This window comes from Peromyscus maniculatus, chromosome 14 (genome assembly GCF_049852395.1).
Source record: "Peromyscus maniculatus bairdii isolate BWxNUB_F1_BW_parent chromosome 14, HU_Pman_BW_mat_3.1, whole genome shotgun sequence".
NCBI classification, from domain to species: Eukaryota; Metazoa; Chordata; class Mammalia; order Rodentia; family Cricetidae; genus Peromyscus; species Peromyscus maniculatus.
Genome location: NC_134865.1, coordinates 14,707,501 through 14,731,428, shown reverse-complemented (window position 1 = coordinate 14,731,428; position 23,928 = coordinate 14,707,501). Strand labels below are relative to the sequence as shown.

Genomic DNA, 23,928 nt, shown 5'->3' with positions numbered 1-23,928 from the left:
TTGAGACTCCTTCCTTTCAGATCACTCTAGTTTGTGTGTCAGGTTGACATAAGACCAGCCAGGGCAGGTATGTATGTTCACATGTGTCGGCAGGTACATATGGAGACCAGAGGCTGATGTTGAGCGCCCTCCTCAATTGTGCTCCTCTGTAGACATTGAGGCAGGGTCTCTCTCTCTTGAACCCAGAGCTCACTGGATTCAGCTGGTCTAGATAGCCCAGGATTCTGTTTCTGCTTCTTTAGCATTGGGATTACAGGTAGGCGGCTGTGCCTGCCTGGCTTTTCCATGGATTATGGGCATCTGAGTCCTCATGATTTCACAGCAAGTGCCTTCCCTGCTGATCAGTCTTCCCAGACTACGGCAAGAATTGTAGACTCTGAAACGAATTTAAAGATAAGATTAACTTCTTATTTTATAACTGACCAGAGAGACGATGTTTTGCCAAGTTTATTCCTGGGCTACTAGAATTATAGAAGCAGGGCTTGAATCCATGCTTCTTGCTCTCTAACTTCCTTTTGTTCGAGGCTGGCCTCAGACTTGTGGCAAATCTCTTGCCTCAGCCTCTGGGGTTGCCAGGATTGCAGGTGAAAGCCACCATATCTGGCTCCTTCTGCTTATCTCTGCAGAAGCAGAGAGCCTCCACGTGAGGACCACTGTTCGCCAAGAGAGTATATGCAAGCTCTGATGTCCCACTATTTATTTCAAATCTGAGATCTGTTATTTATTGCCTCTATGACTTTGGTGAAGTAATCTAATTGCTCTGTGTCTCAGTTTCTTTGTCTGTAAAATTAACTCTCAGATTTGTTATAGAGATTAAATGAACTGACTTATTTAAAGCACATAACCAACCATATGAGGCATATGTAATGACCAGAAATCTTTGCACTATTTAACACACATTCTTCTGGTTACTGCTATAGCAAAGATTAACTGGAGTCAGTGACTTTTGCCCATGGCTGTTTTTATTTGATCTGCATTTAAGGAGCAGAACCCAGCCGGGCGGTGGTGGCGCACGCCTTTAATCCCAGCACGCAGGAGGCAGAGCCAGGTGGATCTCTGTGAGTTCGAGGCCAGCATGGGCTACAGAGCGAGATCCAGGACAGGCACCAAAGCTACACAGAGAAACCCTGTCTCGAAAAGAAGCAGAACCCGAGGCCAGGAGTGGTGTTGCATGCCATTAATCCCAGCTCTCAGGAAGATGACACAATGCTGTGAATTCAAGGCCAGCCAGCCTCTGTCTCAACAAACATGCTCCTAACAAAACAAAAACTTCATTGGAGAAGGTGTTTATATCTTGTCATTCCATACAGAAATCTCAACTTCAGTTTCTCTTGAAAATCGGAAGGCCTGATACTATTGTTCGGCTAAAATTCTTACATCCTAACAACTGGTTGGTTGTAACATAGTAGCTTTCCTGCTTTCAAGTGTTCCGGCCTGTCTGCTGCTGCCCTTGTGTTTTCTTTTCTTTTCTTTTTTTTTTTTTTTGGTTTTTCGAGACAGGGTTTTCTCTGTGTAGCTTTATGCCTTTCCTGGAACTCACTTGGTAGCCCAGGCTGGCCTCGAACTCACAGAGATTCACCTGGCTCTGCCTCCCGAGTGCTGGCATTAAAGGCGCGCGCCACCACCGCCCTTGTGTTTTCATACTTGCCTAAAACAGCCCTGTTCTCAAGGAACTCGCAATCCTATCGTTGACTCACACTGGCTGAATATAGCCTGGTGGTGGTGGGGGGGAAAGACAGTGTCGCCAAGTACGGTGCATAGCAGTAGCCCGGCGAACACCAGGGCATCTGAAATGGTGGAGATGGTGGTGGTGGTGTGAGTTGTCAACCCAGAGGCTTTGAAAAACAAAATGAAAGGGAGAGGCTTGCAGAGAGAATTCAGTGAGTAAAGAAATGGAAGCGGGAACCAGCCTGTGTCCTTAGCAACCATAAAGAGAGCCTTTCGGTAGATTTTTATCTGGGAAAGATAGACACACAATAATAGAAGTCTCTAATTTGGATTTTACTGTGCAGGAAATGGACAGCTCTTGAAATGTTTCCTGTCATTAAATTACAAATCTAACTTTCAATGTTGTTGTGTCTGGATGTTGTTATCACATCCTCGTTCTTGAGAAAGAAATGCTGTGTGAATGCCTTGTGTTTTATGAAAAAAATATTTTGAAACATTCATTTTATATTTATTAATTTTATATGTCTTAGTGTGCAGTTGTGGTTTTTTTTTTCTTTTTTCTTTTTTTCCTTTGGGGGCCTGCCACCTAGTTCCCAAATAAACACATGAAGACTTATTCTTACTTATGAATGCCTGGCCTTAGCTTGACTTGTTTCTAGCCAGCTTTTCTAACTTAAATTATCCCATTTCTCTTTAACTATGTTTTGCCTTTGGGCTTTTTACCTTTCTCTGGTCTACATATCTTTCTTTCCTTCTTACTCCGTGGCTGGCTGGGTGGCTGGCCTCTGGCATCCTCCTCTCCTCTTCTTGCTCCTCGCCACTCCTGTTCTTCTCTAGCCTAGATTTCTGCTCCTTATTTGTTTTCTCTGCCTGCCAGCCCCTCCTGTCCTTTCTCCTGCCTAGCTATTTGGCCATTCAGCTCTTTATTAGACCAATCAGGGGTTTTAGGCAGGCAAAATAACACAGCTTTATAGAGTTAAGCAAATGCAACATAAAAGAACGCAACACATATTTGCATCATTAAACAAATAATCCACAGCATAAATGAATGTAACACATCTTAAACTAATACCCCACAATATTAGTGTTTTGCCTGCATGTATGTATGTGAACCATGTGCATGCATGGTGCCCAGAGAGGTCAGAAGAAGGAATAGGCTCCTTTGGAACTGGAGTTATGGATGGTTGTGAACCTGGTGCCCAACGTCATCCATATAAAGCCTGAGAAAGCTTTTTAAAAAAAGTTCTAAATGCACAGAAACAGAGATAAACACAGCTTCCTAGTCTCACAGTCTCATGCCAGCTGCAGCGCTGAGATACATCTCCCAACAGTTACCTGTGAGAAAGAGCCAGCTGCCAGCTGCCATGAGCTAAGCACCATGGCAGGTTCCTGCAGACTCTCACACGGCCAGGGCAGAGAGGCTTCTCCCAGCCGCTGCCTGCGGGCTTAGGCTATACACTGCATGGCGGGTTGGGGGTTTTTGCTCATGCAGACAGAAAAGATTACAGATATGTAGTAAAGACAGAGTCAGACAGAAAAAAGAACCTCTAAATGGGTTACAGTGTGTTTAAAAACATACAAAGGCTTGGGAGAGAAAAGAAAAAGGGTAGAGATAGTGCTTAAAAAAAGGACTAGAGACGTAAAAAATATAATAAGCCACATAAAGATGGGAAATATAGAGCATCTGGATCCTGTATGTTATTGTGTTGTCTTTGAATTTTTTTTGGCTGCTATGAGACACTGGATTATAAAAACTGCTAGATTCAACCAGCCTATATATTTTAAAAATATCTTGACTTCAAAATTTAAGTAAAAAATGTATTGCTTTGGGGGACAGGTTATGCTTTATTTCCACAGGAAATGAGAGGCTATTGATTCATTCTGAGTTAAGGAAAACCAGTTTTGATCTAGAAAGACCTCCTGAAATCCTGACTACAGACAGATATGAAAAAAAGAAACCTAGAAGAACTACAGGACACCTGATGTATATTTTACCTGCTCAAACACATAACAAAAAAGTCATCTTTGACTGACTTGTGTACAATGCACAGTCTATACTTGGATTAATGCAGATATGTATGTTACTTTTTAAAAGTTTATGTATTTTTAGAGCAAGAGGACCAGACATCAATAAAAATGGACCAGGTGATCCAACATCCAAAACAACTTCAAGGCTGCTGACTGACATGATCCAGCCTCACAGAATACTCCATTCAAGAATTAACAATTATCCAGTTTTCTCAAGGTTCCCAAAAAGATGTCAGCTCCCTCAAACATCATGAAGTAGTCTATAGAACCATGCCCACATTCCCAAAAAGTTGATTATGGATGTTTGTTATCACTTAAGGGGGGTTGGTTATAAGTTGTTATTGGTAATGGTCAGGAAACAGCTGAACAAAGGAGATTAGATTCAAAGATCTCTTTCTAAAAAAAAAAAAAGTGTGTGTGTGTGTGTGTGTGTGTGTGTGTGTGTGTGTGGTGGGGGTGCATGCCTTTAATCCCAGCACTCTGGAGGCAGAGGCAGGTGGATCACTGTGAGTTCAAGGCCAGCCTGGTCTACAGAGTAAGTTCCAGGACAGCCAAAGCTACACCAAGAAACCCTGTCTCCCAAAAAAAGGAGGTTGGTGGGATATGATATAGAAATGATAAGATAAAAGGGTAGATATTGAATCTACTTTTAAACAAAAAATTACTAGTCTTAAATATTTTACATTGGTATGGATTTTTGTATATTGATACAAATTTGAGGTTATTTTTGCTATACTATATATGTTTCTATTCTTGTTTAAGATATTTTTGTATATTGATACAAATTTAAGGTTATTCTTGTTAGAACCTACTGTACCTATGTTTCTACTCTTGTTTGGAGTATTGTGCTTATGCAGCTCATTTAAAAATGTAATGTAGTTAAGCCATACAGATTAATAGTCATCTATAATAGTTAAATTTATAGTCACGTTAGGTATGTTTCCAAGGTCATACACAGATATATTTAGATAGATAGATGGTCTTTAAACACTTCAAAGATCTACAGAACAGGACATTTAATATGTTTAATAACCTAAGGCTTTTCATGACAGCGAGACACATCTGTTCCTGGCAGCACCAATCTACTTCAGAGAAGATGATGGACACTGAAGAAATTCCATATAGAGTTTGTTTTCTTTATGGCCATGTGGGCAAAGAAATTTTCCTGCTGGGCGGTGGTGGCACACGCCTTTAATCCCAGCACTCAGGAGGCAGAGTAAGGCGGGTCTCTATGAATTCAAGGCCAGCCTGGGCTACCAAGTGAGTTCCAGGAAAGACGCAAAACTACACAGAGAAACCCTGTCTTGAAAAAAAAAAAAAAAAGAAATTTTCCTTGCCTCAATTGCTGACAATTTACTGTCCAAACTAGACTAGCAGAATGCAAGAAAGGTGACTGCCAAACTTTGCCAAGACAAGGTAAGACAGTCCTTCAAAATTCCCTGCTTCACAGGAATGTCTGTCAGATATTCTACACTTGTAGGGCAAAGATGGATGCCCCAACATTATAGAGGAACCTTGGGTGACTGTCCAGGCAGTTAAATGTTTCTGTCATTTCTTAGTTTTGGTATTTGTTTGCTCTGCAATTCCTGTTTACTCAGGAAATATTATATCATTCTCAGATAGCTGATGGAGTTGAAGACTAGATAGTTATAGTTTTCCTTGTTACCAAATTCAGAAAAGAGACTCACAAAAGAGGTGTAAAGTGTATAAGGTTGAGAGACATTAAAGGATAGTTTTGGGTTGGTAATACAAGTTAGGACAGAAAGTGAATTAGGTACAACACTTGGACTCACCAAAAAAGAATAGATAATAGAGTATTTTCTCTAATTTTGCCAAACACAAGTGGATATGGTAACTGTAATTCTCACTTGATAACTGTTTTTGTTGTATATAATTTTACTATGTTAAAGTTAAAACTTTCCTTCTTCATTTAGACAAAAAGGGAGAAATGCTGTGGAATATTCTTTTGTACTGTGTGAATATATGTCATGATTGGTTTAATAAAGAAGCTAACTGGCCAATAGCTGAACAGAATAAAATTAGGTAGGAAAGCCAGATTAGGAGAATGGTGGGAGATGAAGGGCAGAGTCTGGAGTTGCCAGCCAGATGCAGAGGGAGCAGGAGATGAAAATGCCATGGTAATAAAGGTACTGCCACATGGCAGAGTATAAATATGGAATATGGGTTAACCTAAAATGTAAGAGCTAGTTAGTAATAAGCCAGAGCTTTGGTCAAGCATCTATACTTAATACTAAGGCTCAGTGTGATTATTATGAAGTGGCTGCTGGGACACAGAGAAACTCCACCTACATGAACCATTATGTGGGTTCTAGGACCTGAACTCAGGTCCTCTGCAAGAACAAGTGTTCTGAACACCTGAGCCATCTCTACAGCCCCTGAAAAGACCTTTTTAAATAAGACTTATTTTTTTTCTCATTTTTATCTTAATGTATGAGTCTGTGTGTGGGTATGTGCATGTGAGGCTTGATGTGGGTATGGGGAACCAGACTCTGATCCTCTGGGAGAGCAGAACTTGCTCTTAAATGCCGAGCTACCCCTGTAGCTCATTCTACGAAATACCTTTCAATAGTAAATTGCTCTTATCTTTATGAGTAGTAAAATACAAATTTCCCCCCCTTTTCCCCCCAGGGTCTTAGGGAAGACAATGCTGGCTTCAAACTCCGAGAACGATTCTGCACTTGCGACCACCCTCCATTTCCCAAGTGAAAATCACTGGCCTGTCCCACCTCTCCCATCTTAAAATATAGTTTTAAGATTTGCCTGGAAATGATTTTTCTTGTTTACAAAATGGATATAATACTGACTCCCACCTCGGGGCTATTGAACTGGAAATTCAACTCCTCTACTGCGCAATAAGCTTGTTACTTTACCAAGACAACCTGATGTAGAATGAAAGTGGTCAGCTGTTGTGAGTTACAACAATCACAGTACTTACTGCGTCCCATTAGTCTGTGTATCCTGTTTTTGAAAAAAAAAAAGAAATCTCTTTAAGTCAAACATGTATTTTTCATTGGTGCCTGAAATTAAACCAACTGGTAGCATCTTCCATTAAAAAAAAAAAAATGCAAAAATGCTAGACTGAAATACCAAGATAAAACTTCCTTCCCCTCTGTATTTTTGGCTGTAAAAATGTCAAGATTAAAATTTCTTTGTGAAAATTAAAAAGTACAAGATTTTTCTTATACATACAATTCAATTTAATAGTTTATTCGCGGCAATAAATGTACTACTAAGAAAGAAGAGACGATTCTGCCCCTCTCTAGGCTGAAAGAGTAAGGAAAGACCCTTTCAGGCAAAGGACCTTTTCACATTTTGCGTAGCTAGGGAGATCAGATAACCACTTGGCGGGAAAAGGATAAATACTGACCAAATCAGCACAATCTGTTTCTGTTTAGTTTATAAACTGCGTCCCAGCATGTCAGCTTTCCTGCCTTGTGGGACTTGAAGTCCGAAGTTAGGAACGATGCAGGCAGCTGGACCTTAGAAACCCATAGCCCCTGAAGCTCCGAGGCCTAAGGACTACAACTCCCGACATACATCAGAAGGCCGCGCCGTAATCCCAGACAACCAATCGTTTGTCTACAAGGCAAGCCCCGCCCCCCGCTCCCGGACAGCCTTGGCCAATGGCAGAGCTCGGAGCGCACAGCCTGCGGGTTAGGTTGTGAGGCCCGGGCCGGGGGTGGGGAGGAGTCGAGGGTTTCGGAGCGAGCTCTGCGGCCGGGTGATTCGGGGCGTTCGGCGCGCCCTTCCCCGAAGCGGCAGTGGCCGGGCTGGGAGCAGGGAGTGGGAAGCGACGGCGCGGCTGGAAAATGCCGGTCCATTCCCGAGGCGATAAGAAGGAGACGAATCATCACGATGAGATGGAGGTGGACTACGCGGAGAACGAGGGGAGCAGCTCCGAAGACGAGGACACCGAGAGCTCGTCGGTCTCCGAGGATGGGGACAGCTCAGGTGCGCGACCCGGCTGGGCAGGGACGCCGGGTCCCAGCGCCCGGCGCGCGACAGGCCGCGGAGCTCACGCCGGGCGGCGCGTCCTGCTGCGAGCGCGGGGCGGGGAGACGGGGAAGGGGCGGGGACTGGCTCGGCCTCCGGCACCCGGGAGCTGCGGGGCGCCGCCAGCTCGGGCTCCATCCGTCCGGCTCGGCGGGCCGGGCGCTGACTTGTGGGGACCCGAGGGGGCTCTGTCCACGGGTGGGGCCCTGTCCCACGGTCGCCTGGCGGTGCCCTGGGGCTACCCACCCGGGAGTGGAATGCCCCGCCGGCTGGTCTGCAAGACCGTGGAAAAGTCCCGTGTCCGCCACCCTTGTCAGCGTGTGTGTGTGTCGGGGGCGCCGAGGATGGATTTGCCTTGGTCCTTGGCGGGCTTGGAACTCGTTAACATTTGCTTGTAGGTCAGCTTGTCATTAGTACGGTCATCGGTGCTCTCGAGGGGACTAACTTGGCAACTGTCCCTCCCGTTCATAGGAGGTCCCCAAAGTTTCCAAGACCAAGAAGGGACCAGCCTGAGGGAGGATTTCGAATCTTCACGTTTTTTTTTTTTTTGTTTTGTTTTTTTAAAATCTGGACGATGTGGGCAGTTCCCAGATTCCCAGAATCTTCTAGCGTTCATGATTTTGTAACTCTGGGCAGTTTCTGATTCCTTTATTTATATTTTATGTTTTTTTTTTTTTTTTTTGATGGGGGAGGTAGATTAACATTACAAATACGTTTTTCGAATCTTTCATAATTGTCATTCAGAAATGATCGGTATTGGTGATTTTTTTTCTGCATCTTTCTCTGTCGGACCATATGATGGAGACTGAGAAGGGTTTCTTCGGCTAACCCTGGTCTTGGCCATGTTTCTAAGGGAAGCATTGATAACACGTTAGCGACCGTGTGTTGTCGCACCACACCTTTTTTTTCGGGCTTGCTGTCAGAGTACACCCCTCCGTGGAAGAATGTAATGGCAATAGTCAGCCACCCAAAAGTAAATGTTTATGAGGGAGACTTTTTGCTCAGTGTTGGGCACGACTCAGCACGAGGTGTAAATATATAGAGGTATTATCTTGTCTCAGGTGAAGAACAGTGATTTCCTTACTCAACAGAGCCGTCAAAGAGACAAACGCACGGCAGTTGTGACAGCATACACCAGACCTGAGCAGACTGAATCCAGAAAAAATCCCAGGATGAAGGGGTGGAGGTGGGCGTGGAGTTCCACCCCTGGCTGAGGAAGCTGTTGGTGTTTGAGAGTATGGGGAGAGAGTCACTTTTCTTTCTTTTTTCTTTTTCCGGAGACAGGGTTTCTCTGTGTAGCTTTGCGCCTTTTCCTGGAACTCGCTTTGGAGTCCAGGCTGGGCTATAACTCACAGAGATCCGCCTGCCTCTGCCTCCGGAGTACTGGGATCAAAGGCGTGCGCCACCACCGCCTGGCCGAGAGTCACTTTTCTTTAATAGCATGACCCCTGGTTGGTCAGCCCCATGCGAGGGCAGGCTCCAACCCAGGAATGGCTGGGTAAAACAAACTGACCTACATGGTTTTCCAAAAAAGGAAAAGTGGAGGACTTGAAGTTGGTAGGGAGGTGGGTGGAGCTGGAGGAGTTGGGGGAGGGGGAGCGAATATGTTCAAAATACATTGTACAATTCTCAAAGAGTTAATAAGAATATCTAGAAATACTGTTGTAAGTTGCCAAATAAACGGTTGGATGTACACAGTGCTGGAGGCATTCAGAGGCAGAGGAAACACTCCCAGAATTGAGTGGTCAGCACGTTTACGCGAGGAAGAAGGGATTGCCTTATTTTGAAGCATCTGGGTTGGGATAGTTAAGGTGGAAGTTCATATAGGAGAAGGAATGTGAGGAAAGGTGCAAAGGCCAGAGTTCAAGGCTTGTTGGAGAAATGAGAAAACCAGTTTGGTTGGGAGACCAGCAAGCTTGCAAAGGCAAAGAAAGCTGTAGCTGTGAGAGATTTCAAAGACGCTGAAGACGGAGTTGAGGAGTCCCACTTTAGGAGTGAAGGTAAGAGGAAAGTTCAGACACAGGAGAGGTGTGGGTAGCATCAGCACTAACGGAAAGGAAAAGACTTGAGTTGAAGATAGAGGATAAAGTATTTGGATCATGTTGAGTATTCCGTCTGTTTATGTAAGAATGTCTGAACTGACAGATGGAAATGTAACACTGGAACCTGCCTGGGATAAGAAGGTGAGACTTCAAAATTAGTAAATTCTTTTTTTTTTTTTTCCTTTTTTTTTTCTTTTGGTTTTTCGAGACAGGGTTTCTCTGTGTAGCTTTGTGCCTTTCCTGGAACTCACTTGGTAGCCCAGGCTGGCCTCGAACTCACAGAGATCTGCCTGGCTCTGCCTCCCAAGTGCTGGATTTAAAGGTGTGTGCCACCACCGCCCAGCTAAAATTAGCGAATTACTTAACATGAAGTAGGGATTATAAATCACATTTATACTCTGTAAATACAGTTCTTGGATCTGAAAAATGTTCTTTTTTTTTGGTGGGATATAGAGGACAGGGTTGTGCTATGTAGCCCAGGAGCAAAGCATTTTAATATTAAGTGTTCTTGTTTGTTTGTTTTTTAAGGTTTTATTTTTAATTATGTGTATATGTATGTGTCTGTGTGTAGGTACAGGTATATGAGTGAGGATGCCCATGGAGTCCAGAAGAGGGCGTTGGCTCTCCTGGAGCTGGAGTTACAAGTGGTTGTGAGCCCCCCCAGTGTGGGTGCTGGGTACTCAGTCTGGGTCCTCTGCAAGAACAGTTAGGTGCTCAGATCCTCTGAGTCATCTCTCTGGCCCATGTTCTTCTTGGGTTTTAATGGGAGCCAGGTTCCCATTAAATGTGTTATAATTCTTTCCTTCTAATATTTACATTGCCATGATTTTTAACATGTTCAAAAAAAAAACTCATTCTAAAAAAAAAACATAATTTACAAAGATCATAATAGTGATTTGAACTAAAAGTCAATTTTTTAAGTGCAAGTATATCGTTTAAATGCATTTTACAGTTTTACTTTTTCTAAGACCATCTTTATTCTACCACACCTAGAGGCATATTACGTGTCTCATTTTTTCCTCTTTCACCTGGTACTGAGCAGATCCTGGGGACACAGAAACTTCCTACAGAATTTGGAAGATAGGAAGCTCTGAGGGACCAAGTGTTTTGTGTGTGTGTGTGTGTGTGTGTGTGTGTGTGTGTGTGTGTGTGTGTGTGTGCGCGTGCGCGCGATCCTGTGTCCCTGTCATGTCCTGCTCCCTGCCAAACCCTTGAACAGTTTGGGCCTGTGCTGTACGTGGAGTTAGATCTCCAGTTGAGTTTTGAAGACCTACAGAGGAGGCTATCAAGAAGCAGAGATACTTCAATTTGTTTTAGAAAATTATCATCATATACTTCCTTACTATATGAAAATAACTATACATGCTGTGACTCTTTCTCATAGTTTGACCCTTTCTTTGATGAAGATCAAGATGCAGATCTATTTTGATGTGTTTCATATATGTGATATAAAAATAGAAGATGGGGGAATGGGACAGACCTGGTAATTACTGGTTGCTGTCTTTAAAAGTTGGCTTACCTTTTGCTTCCTTTGCTCTCTCCCTTTGACTGACAGTGATGTAGAGAGAGGGAACAGTGAGAGGATGAGTGTCAGCATAGGATTCCCTAAGCTCCATGTAGTGGGATTAGTTTGTTTTTTGTTGTTGTTGAGACAGGGTTTCACTGTGTAGCCTTGGCTGGCCTGGAACTCCCTCTGTAGACCAACCTGGCCTCTACCTCAGATCCACCTGCCTCTGCCTCTCAAGTCTGGAATTAAGGGCCTGTGCCAGCTGCCTAGCAATTAGTTGCTTTTTTTATTGTGATGGGGTAATCAGCCATGTGACTTTTCCACCTCCATCTTCATTTTTATTATTTATTTATTTATTTTTAGGATTAAAAAAAATTTGAATCATGTGTATGTGTATGGTGTGTTTAGAGGCCAAAAGAGGGCATCTGATCCCCTGGAACTGGAGTTACAGGCAGTTGTGAGCCATAGCATGGATACTGGGAACTGAATTTGGGGCTCCTGCAAGAGCAGTATTCACTCTTAACTTCTGAGACATCTTTCCAGCTCTGGTTTTCTTTTTTTTTTCTTCAGCCCAGGCTGGCTTTGAAACTTTATCATTTCCCACCTCAAATTCTCTAGTGCTGGGATTACAAATCATGTGCTACCATAGCTGACACGTTGCAGTTGTGAAGAAAGAATTCCAGATGTGTTTTTTGACTAGTGACATTTTATGAGCATAGTCATTTTTGGTGCTAAGTTCTCAAGAATTAGTGTAAAACCAAAAGTGGGTTAATTACTTAATTGACATAGCTTTTAAAGTCCTTTAAGAAGACTGAAAAAATGGATAAACACCAGGAGCTCTAGAGACTGCTGGAGCTTTAACTAATCTGTCATTAAATTAATTCTATAGTGGTAATTATTTTGGATAAAGATTATTTTCCTTTAAGGTTTAATATAGACCTTGGATGTCCAACTTCAAATTACAGCATTTTTTTTTTTCTATTTGGACTAACTTCAGATATATTTGAAACAGTTTTATCTTTTTTGTTTTTTGAGATATGGTCTCATGTATCCCAGGCTGGCCTCCAACTTGCTATGTGGCTTACGGTTGTACCTAGCCTTGAACTCCTAACCCTCTTGCCTGTACCTCGCAAGCTCTGGGGCCCGGGCCTGTGAGTGCTCCCAGGCCTGCCTTAGCGTTTGACCTTTGATAGTTCCCGTTTTGTCTTTTTATTGACAGAAATGGATGACGAAGACTGTGAAAGGAGAAGAATGGAATGTCTAGATGAAATGTCCAATCTTGAGAAACAGTTTACAGACCTCAAAGATCAGTAAGTACCAGTCGCAGGAGGTCACTGTCGCCTGAGTCTCAGTGGCATCTTTGCTAGCATGAGAGGGATTCCATTGTCTCTGCTGTGTTCCCTTCTGTGTTTTATGGGAACAGACTGATCTGATCTGAAGGAGGCGTCAGGAGACCTCATTAACTAAGCAGCGTTTTGAGGCGAGAAGTTCTTGGGGGTGGGATGGAGTAGGTGACTGGCGTGTGGGTGCTGGCGCTTCAAGTGTGTGCGTGGCTGCACCCTTGGTCCTAGTCTGCATTATTTGTTCCTTTGTTAAATAATTGGCTGAAGATTTCCCCTCTGGTGCTGGAGACGAAACTATGCACATGATAAGTCGGTGCTCTGCCGCTGAGCTATAGCTTCAGATCCCTCCTTTTTCTTTGGAGACAGGGTCTGGCTAAGTTGGCCAGGCTGGTCTTGAACTCACCTTTGTAGCTCAGGCAGGCCTTGAGCTTGTGATTCTTCTAACCTTACCTCTAGTGTAGCTGGGTTTACAGCTCGGTGCCACCAGACTGAGACCGTGTTTAAAATTTGAGAATAAAATAGAGTATTGTCCTCCAATTTTCTGTTTGGTAATTCGATTTTATATCTTAACATTGAATGGGGTGTATATCATCCATTTCACGTGTGTTACTTAATTTCCTTGTAACAGCTCTGTAAGGTTGGAGGGTAGTCTTCCATGTTAATAGTGAGGAAACTGATGCTCTGAGAGGCTTTTGTTCCCGTAGTTTATCAAAAACTAGCAAATGAAGTCTGGCCTTTTGCCTCTGGTGTTACATGTGCATTCCACTAAAGGCTCTTTTCTTTGGAGAAATTGTTACGGAGTGGAAGAGCTCTGAATCAGATTTGAATGCATTTTAGAAAATTGTTCTTTGTGTGTGTGTGTGTTTGCTGCACGCGTGTGCACGTGTGTGTTTTTCATGCATGTGTGTCTGTGTATCACATGCACATGGAGGCCAGGAAGAGGGCATTAGATCCCCAGCAGCTAGAATTACATATAGATGATTGTGAGCTGCCATTTGAATGCTGGGAATCAAAGTCCCATCAGCTGAGCTATCTTTCCAGCTCCTAAATCAGGCTTTCTTTATTATTTATTTAATTTATGACTCTATGTTTTCTTTTTTTTATTTATTTTTTTTATTTTTAAGGAATTTTTTATGCATTTTACATACCAACCACAGGTTCCCCTCTCTTCCCTTCTTCCACCCCTCCTGCCTACCCCAACTCCAACCCGCCCCCTATTTCCTCCTCCAACAAGGTATGCCTTCCTACAGGGAGTCAACAAAGCCTGGTACATTCAGTTGAGGCAGGTTTAAGCCCCTTTCCTGTATCAAGGCTGTGCTAGGTGTCCCACCATAGGCACTGGGCTCCAAAAAGCCAGCTCATGTACCAGGGATGGATCCTGATCCTACTGCCAGGAGCCCCATAGGCAGATCAATCCACACAACTGTCTTGTTTATCCAGAGGGCCTAGTCTAGTCCTATGGGGGCTCCACAGCTGTTGGTCTAAATTTCATGAGTTCCCACTAGTTTGGTTAGGTTATCTCTGTAGGTTTCCCCATCATGATCTTGATGCCCCTTGCTAATAGAATCCCTCTTCTCTCTCTTTGACTGGACTCCTGGAGCTCGGCCTGGTGCTTGGCTGTGGATCACTGCATCTGCTTCCATTAGTTACCGGAAAAAGGCTCTATGATGACAGGGTATTCACCGATCTGATTACTGGGGTAAGCCAGTTCAGGCACCCTCTTCACTATTGCTAGTAGTCTAAGTTGGGGTCATCCTTGTAGATTCCTGGGACCTTCCCTAGCACTTAGTTTCTTCCTACCCCCATGATGCCTCCTTCTATCATGGTATCTCTTTCCTTGCTCTCCTACTTCGTCCCTGTTCCAGCTCCATCATCTCATTCCCTTATGTTCTCATCCCCATGCCCTACCCTCCATTGCCCCCCTTCATCCCCAGTTTACTCATGGAGATCTCAGCTATTTCCCCTTCCCAGGGAGATCCATGCATCCCTCTTGGGTCCTCCCCATTAGCCACCTTCTCTGAAGCTGTGGGTTGTAGTCTGGTTATCTTTTGCTTTACATCTTGTATCCGCTTATGAGTGAGTACATGCCATGTTTGTCCTTCTGAGTCTGTGTTACCTCACTCAGGATGATATTTGCCTGCAAATTTCGTGATGTCATTGTTTTTTACTGCTGAGTAGTACTCCATTGTGTATATGTGCCACATTTTCTTTATCTATTCTTCAGTTGAGAGGCATCTAGGTTGTTTCCAGGTTCTGGCTATTATAAATAATTAAAATAGTTGAGCATGTGTCCTTGTGTTACGATTGAGCATTACTTGGGTATATGCTCAAGAGTGGTATAGCTGGGTCTTGAGGAAGGAAGATCAATTCCCAGTTTTCTGAGAAACCACCATACTGTAAATCAGGCTTTCTGAACAGATGAAAAGGTGATAAGGTGCTGGGGGTGAATTCAGTAGAGAGCTTCCTGAGCACAGTGGGTAGAAAGCCCTGTTTGATGTCCAGCCACTTAAGTAAATAAGTCCATCCATCCATAAAAACAATGCTGTTCATGATCTCACAATCCACTGTGAAAATTAAGGAGGGTCTTCATCAGTGTTCTGTTGCTGTGAAGAGACTCCTATGAAAGAAAGCGTTTAATTAAGGTTGGCTAACAGTTTCGGAGGTTCAGTCCATTATCCTCATGTGAGGGAGCATGGCAGTGTGCAGGCAGACATGATGCTGGAGAAGTAGCTTAGAGCAACAGGAAGCGAGCAGGACACTGGACCTGGCTTAGGCTTTTGAAACCTTAAAGCCCACCCCCTCAGTGACACTTCCTCCAACAAGGCCACACCTCCTCATCCTTCTCAAGTAGTGCCAACCCCTCACAACTAAGCATTCAAATATATGAGCCTATGGGGGCCATTCTTATTCAGACCACCACAAGGAGCTGTATGTAAAATTCTTTGCCATTTGCTTGGCATGTGGTAGGTTCCTAAGAGATACCAACTTTTCTCCCCACTTTACCTACTTTTTGCTTTTGGTCCTGGAGATTGAATCCAGGGCCTGGCATGTGCTAGATAAGCACTCTATTACTGAGCTACACCAGCAACCCATTTTGAGAGAGGACTCTTGCCAAATTGTTGATGCTAGCCTCTGCTCCACTGCCCTTCTGCCCGGCCTCCTGAATAGGTGACATCACAGCTGTGCGTCACCACACTTCCATTCACCCCTCCACTTTCCTGTTAATGCCAGAACACTTGTGAAACTGGTGCCACAGAAGTGGATCTCTTAGGAGTTCTTCTTTTCCTTGTGTGCTGGCTATTTTTTCTGTCAACTTGACACAATGTAGGGTTATCTGTGAAGAAGAAATTTTTAAGAAAAGGTTTATTTTATTTTTTTATGTATGACTATTTTGCCTGCATGTATGTCTGTATACCACATGTGTGCCTGGTATCGTGGAAGCCAGAGGAGAGCATTGGATCTCCTGGAACTGGACTTAACTTATAGATGGTTGTAAGCTACCATGTGGGTGCTGGGAATTGAACCCAGGTCTTCTGGAGAAAGCAGTGAGTGCTCTCAGACTCATAGAGATCAGCCTGCTTCTGCCTCCTGAGTTCTGGGATTAAAGGTGTGTACCACTATCACATGGCAGTATAATATTTTATTGTACAGGTTTACATTATTTTAGCATGTTTGGTGTCATGCCTGTAATTTCAACCCTTGAGAGGTAGGTGGATTGGCCATTCCAGATAAACCTAGGCCACATAGCAAGACTCTTTAAATAAAAGATTTCCATTGCTAATTTTAAATTAAAATTAGTTTGATTCCATTTGGGCAACATAGGGAGTTTATCTAGTATCATCCTGGCAAAGAGGAGGCAAATGTGTGTGTATGCTTTTTTTTTTTAAATTTATTTTTAATTTTTTTTTTAAGATTTATTTATTTATTATGTATACAGTGTTCTGCCTGCGTGTGTGCCTGCAGGCCAGAAGAGGGCACCAGATCTCATTACAGATGGCTGTGAGCCACCATGTGGGTGCTGGGAATTGAACTCAGGATCTTTGGAAGAACAGCCAGTGAATGCTCTTAACCGCTGAGCCATCTCTCCAGCCCCGTGTGTGTATGCTTTAAAAAATTATTTTTAATTATGTGTATGTGTGCACAGGGTGTGTTGGGGGTAGCTCTGCACACATGGGCGTGCAGGTGCTCCTGGAGGTCAGAAGTCAGCTTCCCTGCAAGTGGCTGTGAGCCACCTGACGTGTGTGCAGTAACCAACTCAGGCCTTCTGAACGATCAGTACTCACTCTTTTTTTTTTTTTTTTTTTTTTCAGTACTCACTCTTAACCACTGAAATGTTTCTATGGGCCCAAAGTTAGGTCTTTATATTTTAGCAGAAGTAGCTCATAAATGAATTTTTATGCAGTTCATTAAGATTTACCTGCCAATCTTGTGCAGTGTATTTTAGAGCTATCCAGCAACGGAAGATTGCTGTAAGTTCTCCTATGTGGGACAGCTTTGCAAGTAGTCACTGAATCCAATCTTGTTCACCTGGGCCACGTTGCTTTGCTGGTTCAACTATGATCACCAACTAGTTCCCCTTCCAAGCTTCTTTCATCTCTGGATGTATTAAAAGTACATCCATGATCATCATACAGGAATGTTCATTCTTTTTTTTTTTTTCTTTTTTTTTTTTTTTAGTTTTTCGAGACAGGGTTTCTCTGTGTAGCTTTGCGCCTTTCCCCTTTGGAGACCAGGCTGGCCTCGAACTCACAGAGATCCGCCTGCCTCTGCCTCCCGAGCGCTGGGATTAAAGGCGTGTGCCACCACCGCCCGGCGGAATGTTCATTCTTGAGTGTAGATGTAACCAACAGTCTTATTAAATAAGAAACACAGAACCAATGTAAAAGAGAAAGCTGAGAGGTCAGAGCTCAGAGCTAAAATCTCACCCTTCCTTCTGCGGTGTCCCAGCTTCCCGAAAGAGAGCTATATCCTGTCCGTCTTTTTATAGTATTTTGTTCTGCCCTCTCATTGGTTGTAAACCCAAACACGTGACTGCCTCGTCACTGTCTGTATGTACAGCCCCCCAGGTCTTAAAGGCATATGTCTCCAATGCTGGCTGTATCCCTGAACACACAGAGATCTACGGGATTAAAGGCATGTGCCACCACCGCCACACTCTTGCTATGGCTCTAATAGCTCTGACCCCCGGGTAACTTTATTTATTAACATACAATCAAAATCACATTTCAGTACAATTAGAATACCACCACACTTGAGGAATTGATTTATAGGACTGTGTACCAGAAAAAAAAAGGCAATTTTTGCATTGGGTTTAAAATCTTTGCTTTTCCATCTTGCTCCAAGTGCCTTGCCCATTTTTAGCCCCTCATACTTTGTATCTCTGTCGGGTGTCTTCAAGCTTTAGAAGAGATAGGGAATGATACAATTGTGCTGCTCCTCCGGGTCTAGAATCCTAGAGCACTGAAGAGATCTGCATAAAGCCTCCAGCCCAGCTGGAGTGTGTAGGTGACATCTTCCACTGCCTTCAAAAGACAGGGGGGTTTGTACCAGATTCTCAGTCACTAACATTTTCAGTCACTAACATTATTCAAATTTAGATTTATTCATTTTTTGTATGCGTTTTGCCTGCATGCATGCCCTGTGCCCTCAGGTCAGAAGAGGGCATTAGATCACCCGGACCCAGCGTTAGGGATGGTTGTGAGCCCCCACCTGGGTGCTGGGACCATCTCTCTGCTGCCCTCATCCATTTGAATACTTGACAATGAGCTAATGATTGAGCATTTCCTCTGTAATGGGATAGTTACTGTCAAAGGGTGTTTCTTGAATTTGAGCTTGAGTCCCAAGCTTAGAGAATTTTTATTGATTTTTAAGGAATCTATTTTTTGGAAAGGGTAGATGAGCTGGTCAGGATGGCATATGCTTGTAACTCCAGTGCCAGGGGGTGAGGCAGGAAGATTGAAAGTCCCGGGCTAGCCTGGGGAACATAGTGAGACCCTGTTTTAAAAGTTATATAATAGATTTATTAATTTATATCCTCTTCATTTAAATTCCATCCAAAATTCAAAGAGCTCTCTCAGTATTTTGTATATATTTGATGTTCTTCAGGTGTGTTACCTTTCTGTCAACGTTTTAGTGAGTTTTCTTTAAAATCTGTTATAATTTAAAAAAACTATCAATCATATACTTCTGGCATTATATGTTTATGGTTGTATTTTGAGCCCAGGAAACTTTAACCCAGAGGTAGGAGAGTATTGTTTTGACAGTTAACCACACTCTATGTTGTTGTTGCTGAGGGACCATGTAGACAAAAGTGGGCTGTTGATTACGTTAACTCTCAAACTTGCCTCGCCATTTAAGAATGAACCTGTTGGAGACAGAGGCAGGGCGGTCTGGGAGTTCGAGGCCAGCCTGGTCTACAGAGCAAGTTCCAAGACAGAAACCCCATCTTGAAAAAGCAAAAACAAACAAAAAAAATTAATAGGATTTCCTGTTAAAAAGAACCCTATATTATGGAATTATTTTCAGAAATAAACATTTTCTCACATATTGAATCTTTTTGATAATCTAACTATTACATCAACTGGTAAGGTTTTTTTTTTCCCCCACTTGGTATTGCTGAGTGAACCCCATGCCTTGTACATTCTAGGTAAGTGTTATATTTATTGCTAAGCTACTTTCCTAGCTTTAAATTAAGGTGATTTCCCCAACTTTTCTCTTTCTACGGTATCTGTAAGCATATTCGTGAATAGGGACAATAGAGACCCCTTACCAATTTTTCATTTCATCCTTTTTGAAAGCATTTATTTTTTTTAGATTTTATTATATTTTTATTTTATGTGTATTTGTGGTTTATGCACATTTATGTCTATGTACCATGGGTGCAATGCCTGTGATGGCCACAAGAGGGTGTCAGATCCCCTTAGACTGGAGTTACAGATAGTTGTTAGGTACCATGTGGGTGCTGGGATTTGAACCTGCGTCCTCTGGTTGGTTTTTTTTTTTTTTTTTTTTTTTTTTTTGTGTGTGTGTGTGTGTGTGTGTGTGTGTGTGTGTGTGTGTGCACATTTGTGCCATGGTGTCTGCCAGAGGACAAGTGGCAGGAGCCAGTTCTCTCTTTCTACCCTGTGGTTCTGGGGGTGAAACTTAGGCCATCAGTTTGGGTAGCAAATGCCTTTACTCACTGGGCCTAAGGTGTAGCCCAGGCTGCCCTCCAGCTGGCGATCCTCCTGCTTCTGCCTTTTAGCATAGCCCCCGAGTGTGCCTCCACACTGGCTCCTTACTTCTCCTGTGTGGTTTATTGCCTCAGAGTCCAGGCCGTGCAGCGCTCATCGTATCGCCCAGACTGCCTCAGACTTAGGCTCTTTCTGCCTCCGTTTCCAAATGCTGGGATTGCAGCGGCCTCGTGTGGGGCCAGCTGGGCTTAGCTTCCGTTCTTCATCTCTTCGTCCACCAGCTCATTTTACTTTACTTACTGTGACAATAATATAATCAATACCCAAACTATTAAAAGTGATTTCCTTATTTCCTTTAAGCTTAGTATTTAAAGTAACCTTTCCTTTTAGATTTGATTTATTGTTGTCCATTTAAAACAAAGATTGGGAGTCTCAAAATAGTCATTTCGTCTTTTTTCCACTTTTATTGTTTTGAGATGGCTCTTGCTGTGTTGTCCAGTCCATCTTCTTTCCTCACTCCCTCCCCAGTACTTTTAGACACCAGACAAAGGCCGCTGAGCCTGAAGTTTAATTGCATTTTTCTGTTGTAACTAAAGAGTGATAACAATTTAAAAAACACCTTGGACTGGTATCTAGTTGAATATTACGATGTATATAAAGTCAAATAACGTGAGTTTTCTGATTGCAGTCAAGGCCCGAGTGCATTTGATAGGTTATTGGAGCATGAGCACTTCTAGAAAACAGTAATGCATGGGGGTGGCATGTTGCTCTTCTTTGTTGGGCATTTTAATTAATGTCTTAATTTTTGCTTTGTTAAGACTTTATAAAGAACGGTTGAGTCAGGTGGATGCAAAGCTCCAAGAGGTCATAGCTGGTAAAGCACCAGAGTATTTGGAACCGCTGGCAACTTTACAAGAAAATATGCAGATCCGCACGAAGGTCGCAGGTAGGAGCGTGAGACATTTTGTACACTTTGTGACGCTTTGGTTCTGTGGCGTTGTTTGGGTGAATATGTTGCGGATGGCATAGGTCCAGGTATCTGCCACCCTCCTTGACGGTTCAGACAGCTGATTATGTCCCCAGGCCACCTGTGACTTGGCCTTGAGTAGCCCATCTAGAGTTACCTGCTTGCCAGTCTGCATGTGCACATGTGCATGGTCTTGCTGCCTGTTTTATGTCCCCTTGTTCCCTGTGAGGCCAGCACTTGGCCTCTGCCTGTTGGGAGCACTCTCAAATGGTCTGCCTTGTTCTGCCCCTCACATAGTTAGTCGCCTTCCAGCTTTGGACTCTGAAGAGACTAGTTTGGATACAATAAAGTATCCATTTCTTGCTTTGGTTATGTATGCCCGATGAAACCAGAGTTTATTGTCTGTCTCTCTTCTGTTAGGAGAAACCTGAGGATTGTTTTCATCAGAAAAGGATTGTGTTTTTTATTTTGACCATTCTCTAGTGAACATTTAGGAGTGTTTTTAGAAGTATGAGGCACAACAAAAAGTAGCCATGTGATTTCTTCCTAGCTCACGAACTCTTACTTTCTCATCTTCCTTGTTATGCGTTTTGACTGAGTCTTTTTCCAAGGGTAAAGTTGGAATCACTTGTGCCTTTCTTATTGAGTCGTCTTATAAACTATGTGGAGACGCGGTAGGGAAGCACTGAGGACACTGTATTGCCAACGTAATCAGGATCACTGTGCTTGGTTGCAGGAATCTATAGAGAGCTCTGCCTGGAGTCTGTGAAGAACAAATACGAATGTGAGATCCAGGCTTCCCGCCAGCACTGTGAGGTACCGTCCCCGACTCACTGTAACCGCATCGCCCGAGTCCTTCTGAACAGTCAGTCAGGGAAACAGCGTTCAGGGGTTCTCTAGCTCCTCTCTGGGGTGAGTGGAAAGGAGCGCAGTCCTCCTGGAGGCTGGACTGGAGACGGGACTCAAAGGAGCACAGGAAAGACTCGGGATCATTTCAGAAGTTTTGCAGCTGTTACTTTAAAAAGTATTTACATTATGGTGCTGGAAACGGTCCTAGAGCCCTAAGTGCCGCAGCGCTGGGCTGCAGCCACAGCCTGAGACTGTTACTTCAGAGAAGTAGGTAGTGATCGGTCATCGGACAACTGAAATTATAGCATTACTAGCACAATATAGAACTTTAGGCCAAGAATGTATATGCCCTAGTGCAGCTAGAGCATCGGGCTGTAGAATTAATTTTAACTGTCTGAACTGGTGTCCACATTTTAGGGTAGCATTTTCTATGAGAAAAAAATATAGGTGCATTTTCTTTATGTCGTGTTTATATTGAACAGTGTTTAGGATCATCATTTTGCAAATAACTTCATAAGACTTAAATATCTTAAAAGGCTGAGACAATAAATAAGGGGACAAGTTCTAGAATGACTCCTACTTTTAATTAAAAATATTATTTTATGTAAATATGTGTTTTGCCTGAATGTATGTCTGTGTACCTGTGCATGTCTGGTATCCTCGGAAGCTGGAAGAGAGCATTGGATTCCCTGGGACGACTAGAGTTACAGATGGTTGTGAGCCACCAGTGGGTGCTGGGGATTTAACCTGGGACTTTTGCAAGGCCAGCAAGTGCTCTTAATCACTGAACCATCTCTCCAGCCCCTAACCCTCCTTATTTTAATATACCATATCCGAACAGGTATAAAAGCAGTGGCCCCTATTGCTTTTTTTTTGAGACAAGATCTCAATGTGTATCCATACTTAGTTTGGAACTAGGTATGTAGACCTGCTGTCCTTGAACTTCCAGAGATCTACCTGCATCTGTCTCCTGAGTGCTGGTTTAAAGGTGCATGCCTTTAATGCACCACACTCAGACTATTGCTTTTTCCTCCTTCCTTCTTGAGACAGGGGCTTACTGTGTAGTACAGGCTGGCCTTGAGGTTTCCATCCTCCTGCCTCTGCTTCTTAAAGACAGTGATAACAGGTGTGCCACCATGCCAGGCACACTGGTAATATTTTGTTTAGATGTTTCATTCCTTTGTTTATAAGTGAAATTTAGTTTTCAAATTTCAGGACTGTCTTTGATGTATAAGACAAAATAGGAATAATTGATATTTTCTGTGCTGTAGAAATAATGTATTTAAGACTTTAGCTGTAGCCCAATGAGTGTTAAGTATGAGTGTTATGATTTAAAAATGTTTAGCTTGCTGTGCACCAAGTGTGTGCAGTGCCCAGGGAGGCCAGAAGAGGGCACTAGTCTCTCCTGAACTGGAGTTACAGACAGTTGTTAGCCTGCATGTTGGTGCTGAGTACACTGTGTTAGTTATCTCCAGTGGAGTACTTCCTTAGGCTTTCCTTGACTTCATGAGATCTCTTATTTATTTTTCATGATGCTGAAGATTTAATCCGGGGCTTTACTTGCTAATATTTAAGAGCAAGGTTTTATAATTTGGAATATCAATACTGATGCTGTATTTTTATTGAATTCTGCTGGAGAGTGCACAATTTTGATATGTTCCATTATTGATGATGTTACTTGGATCACTTGATTGGAATTGCAGCTTTCTCTAAGTAAACTTTAAAACTATGCAAACAACTTGTTTTTCATAACAACTTTCTATTTATTTGTTTGTGTTAATATAAAGTCATTGTTTCTTTATTTTCATTTGTTTTTGTCTATTACTTCCTGAGGGAAATATGTTAAGATTTCTATGTGTGTATCTTAGTTAAGACTTTTATTGCTATGAAGAGAGAACATGACCATGGCAACTCTCATAAAGAAAACAATTAACTGGGACTGGCTTACAGTTCAGAGGTTCAGTCCATTATCATCATGGTGGGAAAATGGCAGCATGCAGGCAGACATGGTGCTGGAGAAGGAGCTGAGATTCTACATCTTGATCTGCAGGCAGCAGAAGGAGACTGTGTACCACACTGGACATAGCTTGAGTATATATGAGACCTCAAAGCCCATCCCTGCAGTGACACATTTCCTCCAACAAGGCCACACCTCCTAATACTTCCCAAATAGTTCCACCGACTGGATACCAAGTGTTCCCACCTGTGAGCCTTTGAGGGAGACAGTATTGAGGAGCTGTTCTCACAGCAGCTTCCAGGTGTGCAGTGTGTTGTTAGCGCCAGTGGTCACCCTGCTGTGCGGTAGGTCCAGGGTCTCTCTTGTCTAAGCGTGGTGTCT

At 43.1% G+C, this 23,928-nt stretch overlaps 1 protein-coding gene and 1 long non-coding RNA gene across 3 annotated transcripts in view; one reads left to right on the top strand and one right to left on the bottom strand.

Moving 5' to 3' along the window:
* Positions 1 to 264: 264 nt before the first annotated feature.
* On the bottom strand, positions 265 to 7,222 carry LOC121822327 (uncharacterized). Its single transcript, XR_006063344.2, has 3 exons — positions 7,085 to 7,222; positions 6,653 to 6,675; positions 265 to 376 (listed from the first exon to the last, which is right to left on the bottom strand). It is a non-coding gene; the product is annotated as an uncharacterized LOC121822327 (long non-coding RNA).
* A 117-nt stretch (positions 7,223 to 7,339) lies between these two features.
* The window catches only part of Brms1l (BRMS1 like transcriptional repressor), a 39,356-nt gene continuing 22,767 nt past the window's right edge, over positions 7,340 to 23,928 (top strand). Inside the window, exons 1-4 of one of the 2 annotated variants that reach the window (XM_006985252.4) lie at positions 7,340 to 7,668; positions 12,479 to 12,569; positions 20,593 to 20,720; positions 21,478 to 21,557. In XM_006985252.4, coding sequence (XP_006985314.1) covers positions 7,527 to 7,668; positions 12,479 to 12,569; positions 20,593 to 20,720; positions 21,478 to 21,557 — 441 coding nt within the window. In that variant the 5' untranslated portion in view covers positions 7,340 to 7,526. Of the gene's footprint in view, positions 7,669 to 9,078; positions 9,711 to 12,478; positions 12,570 to 20,592; positions 20,721 to 21,477; positions 21,558 to 23,928 lie in introns of those variants that run through there. The other variant, XM_042260595.2, reaches the window with a different exon arrangement.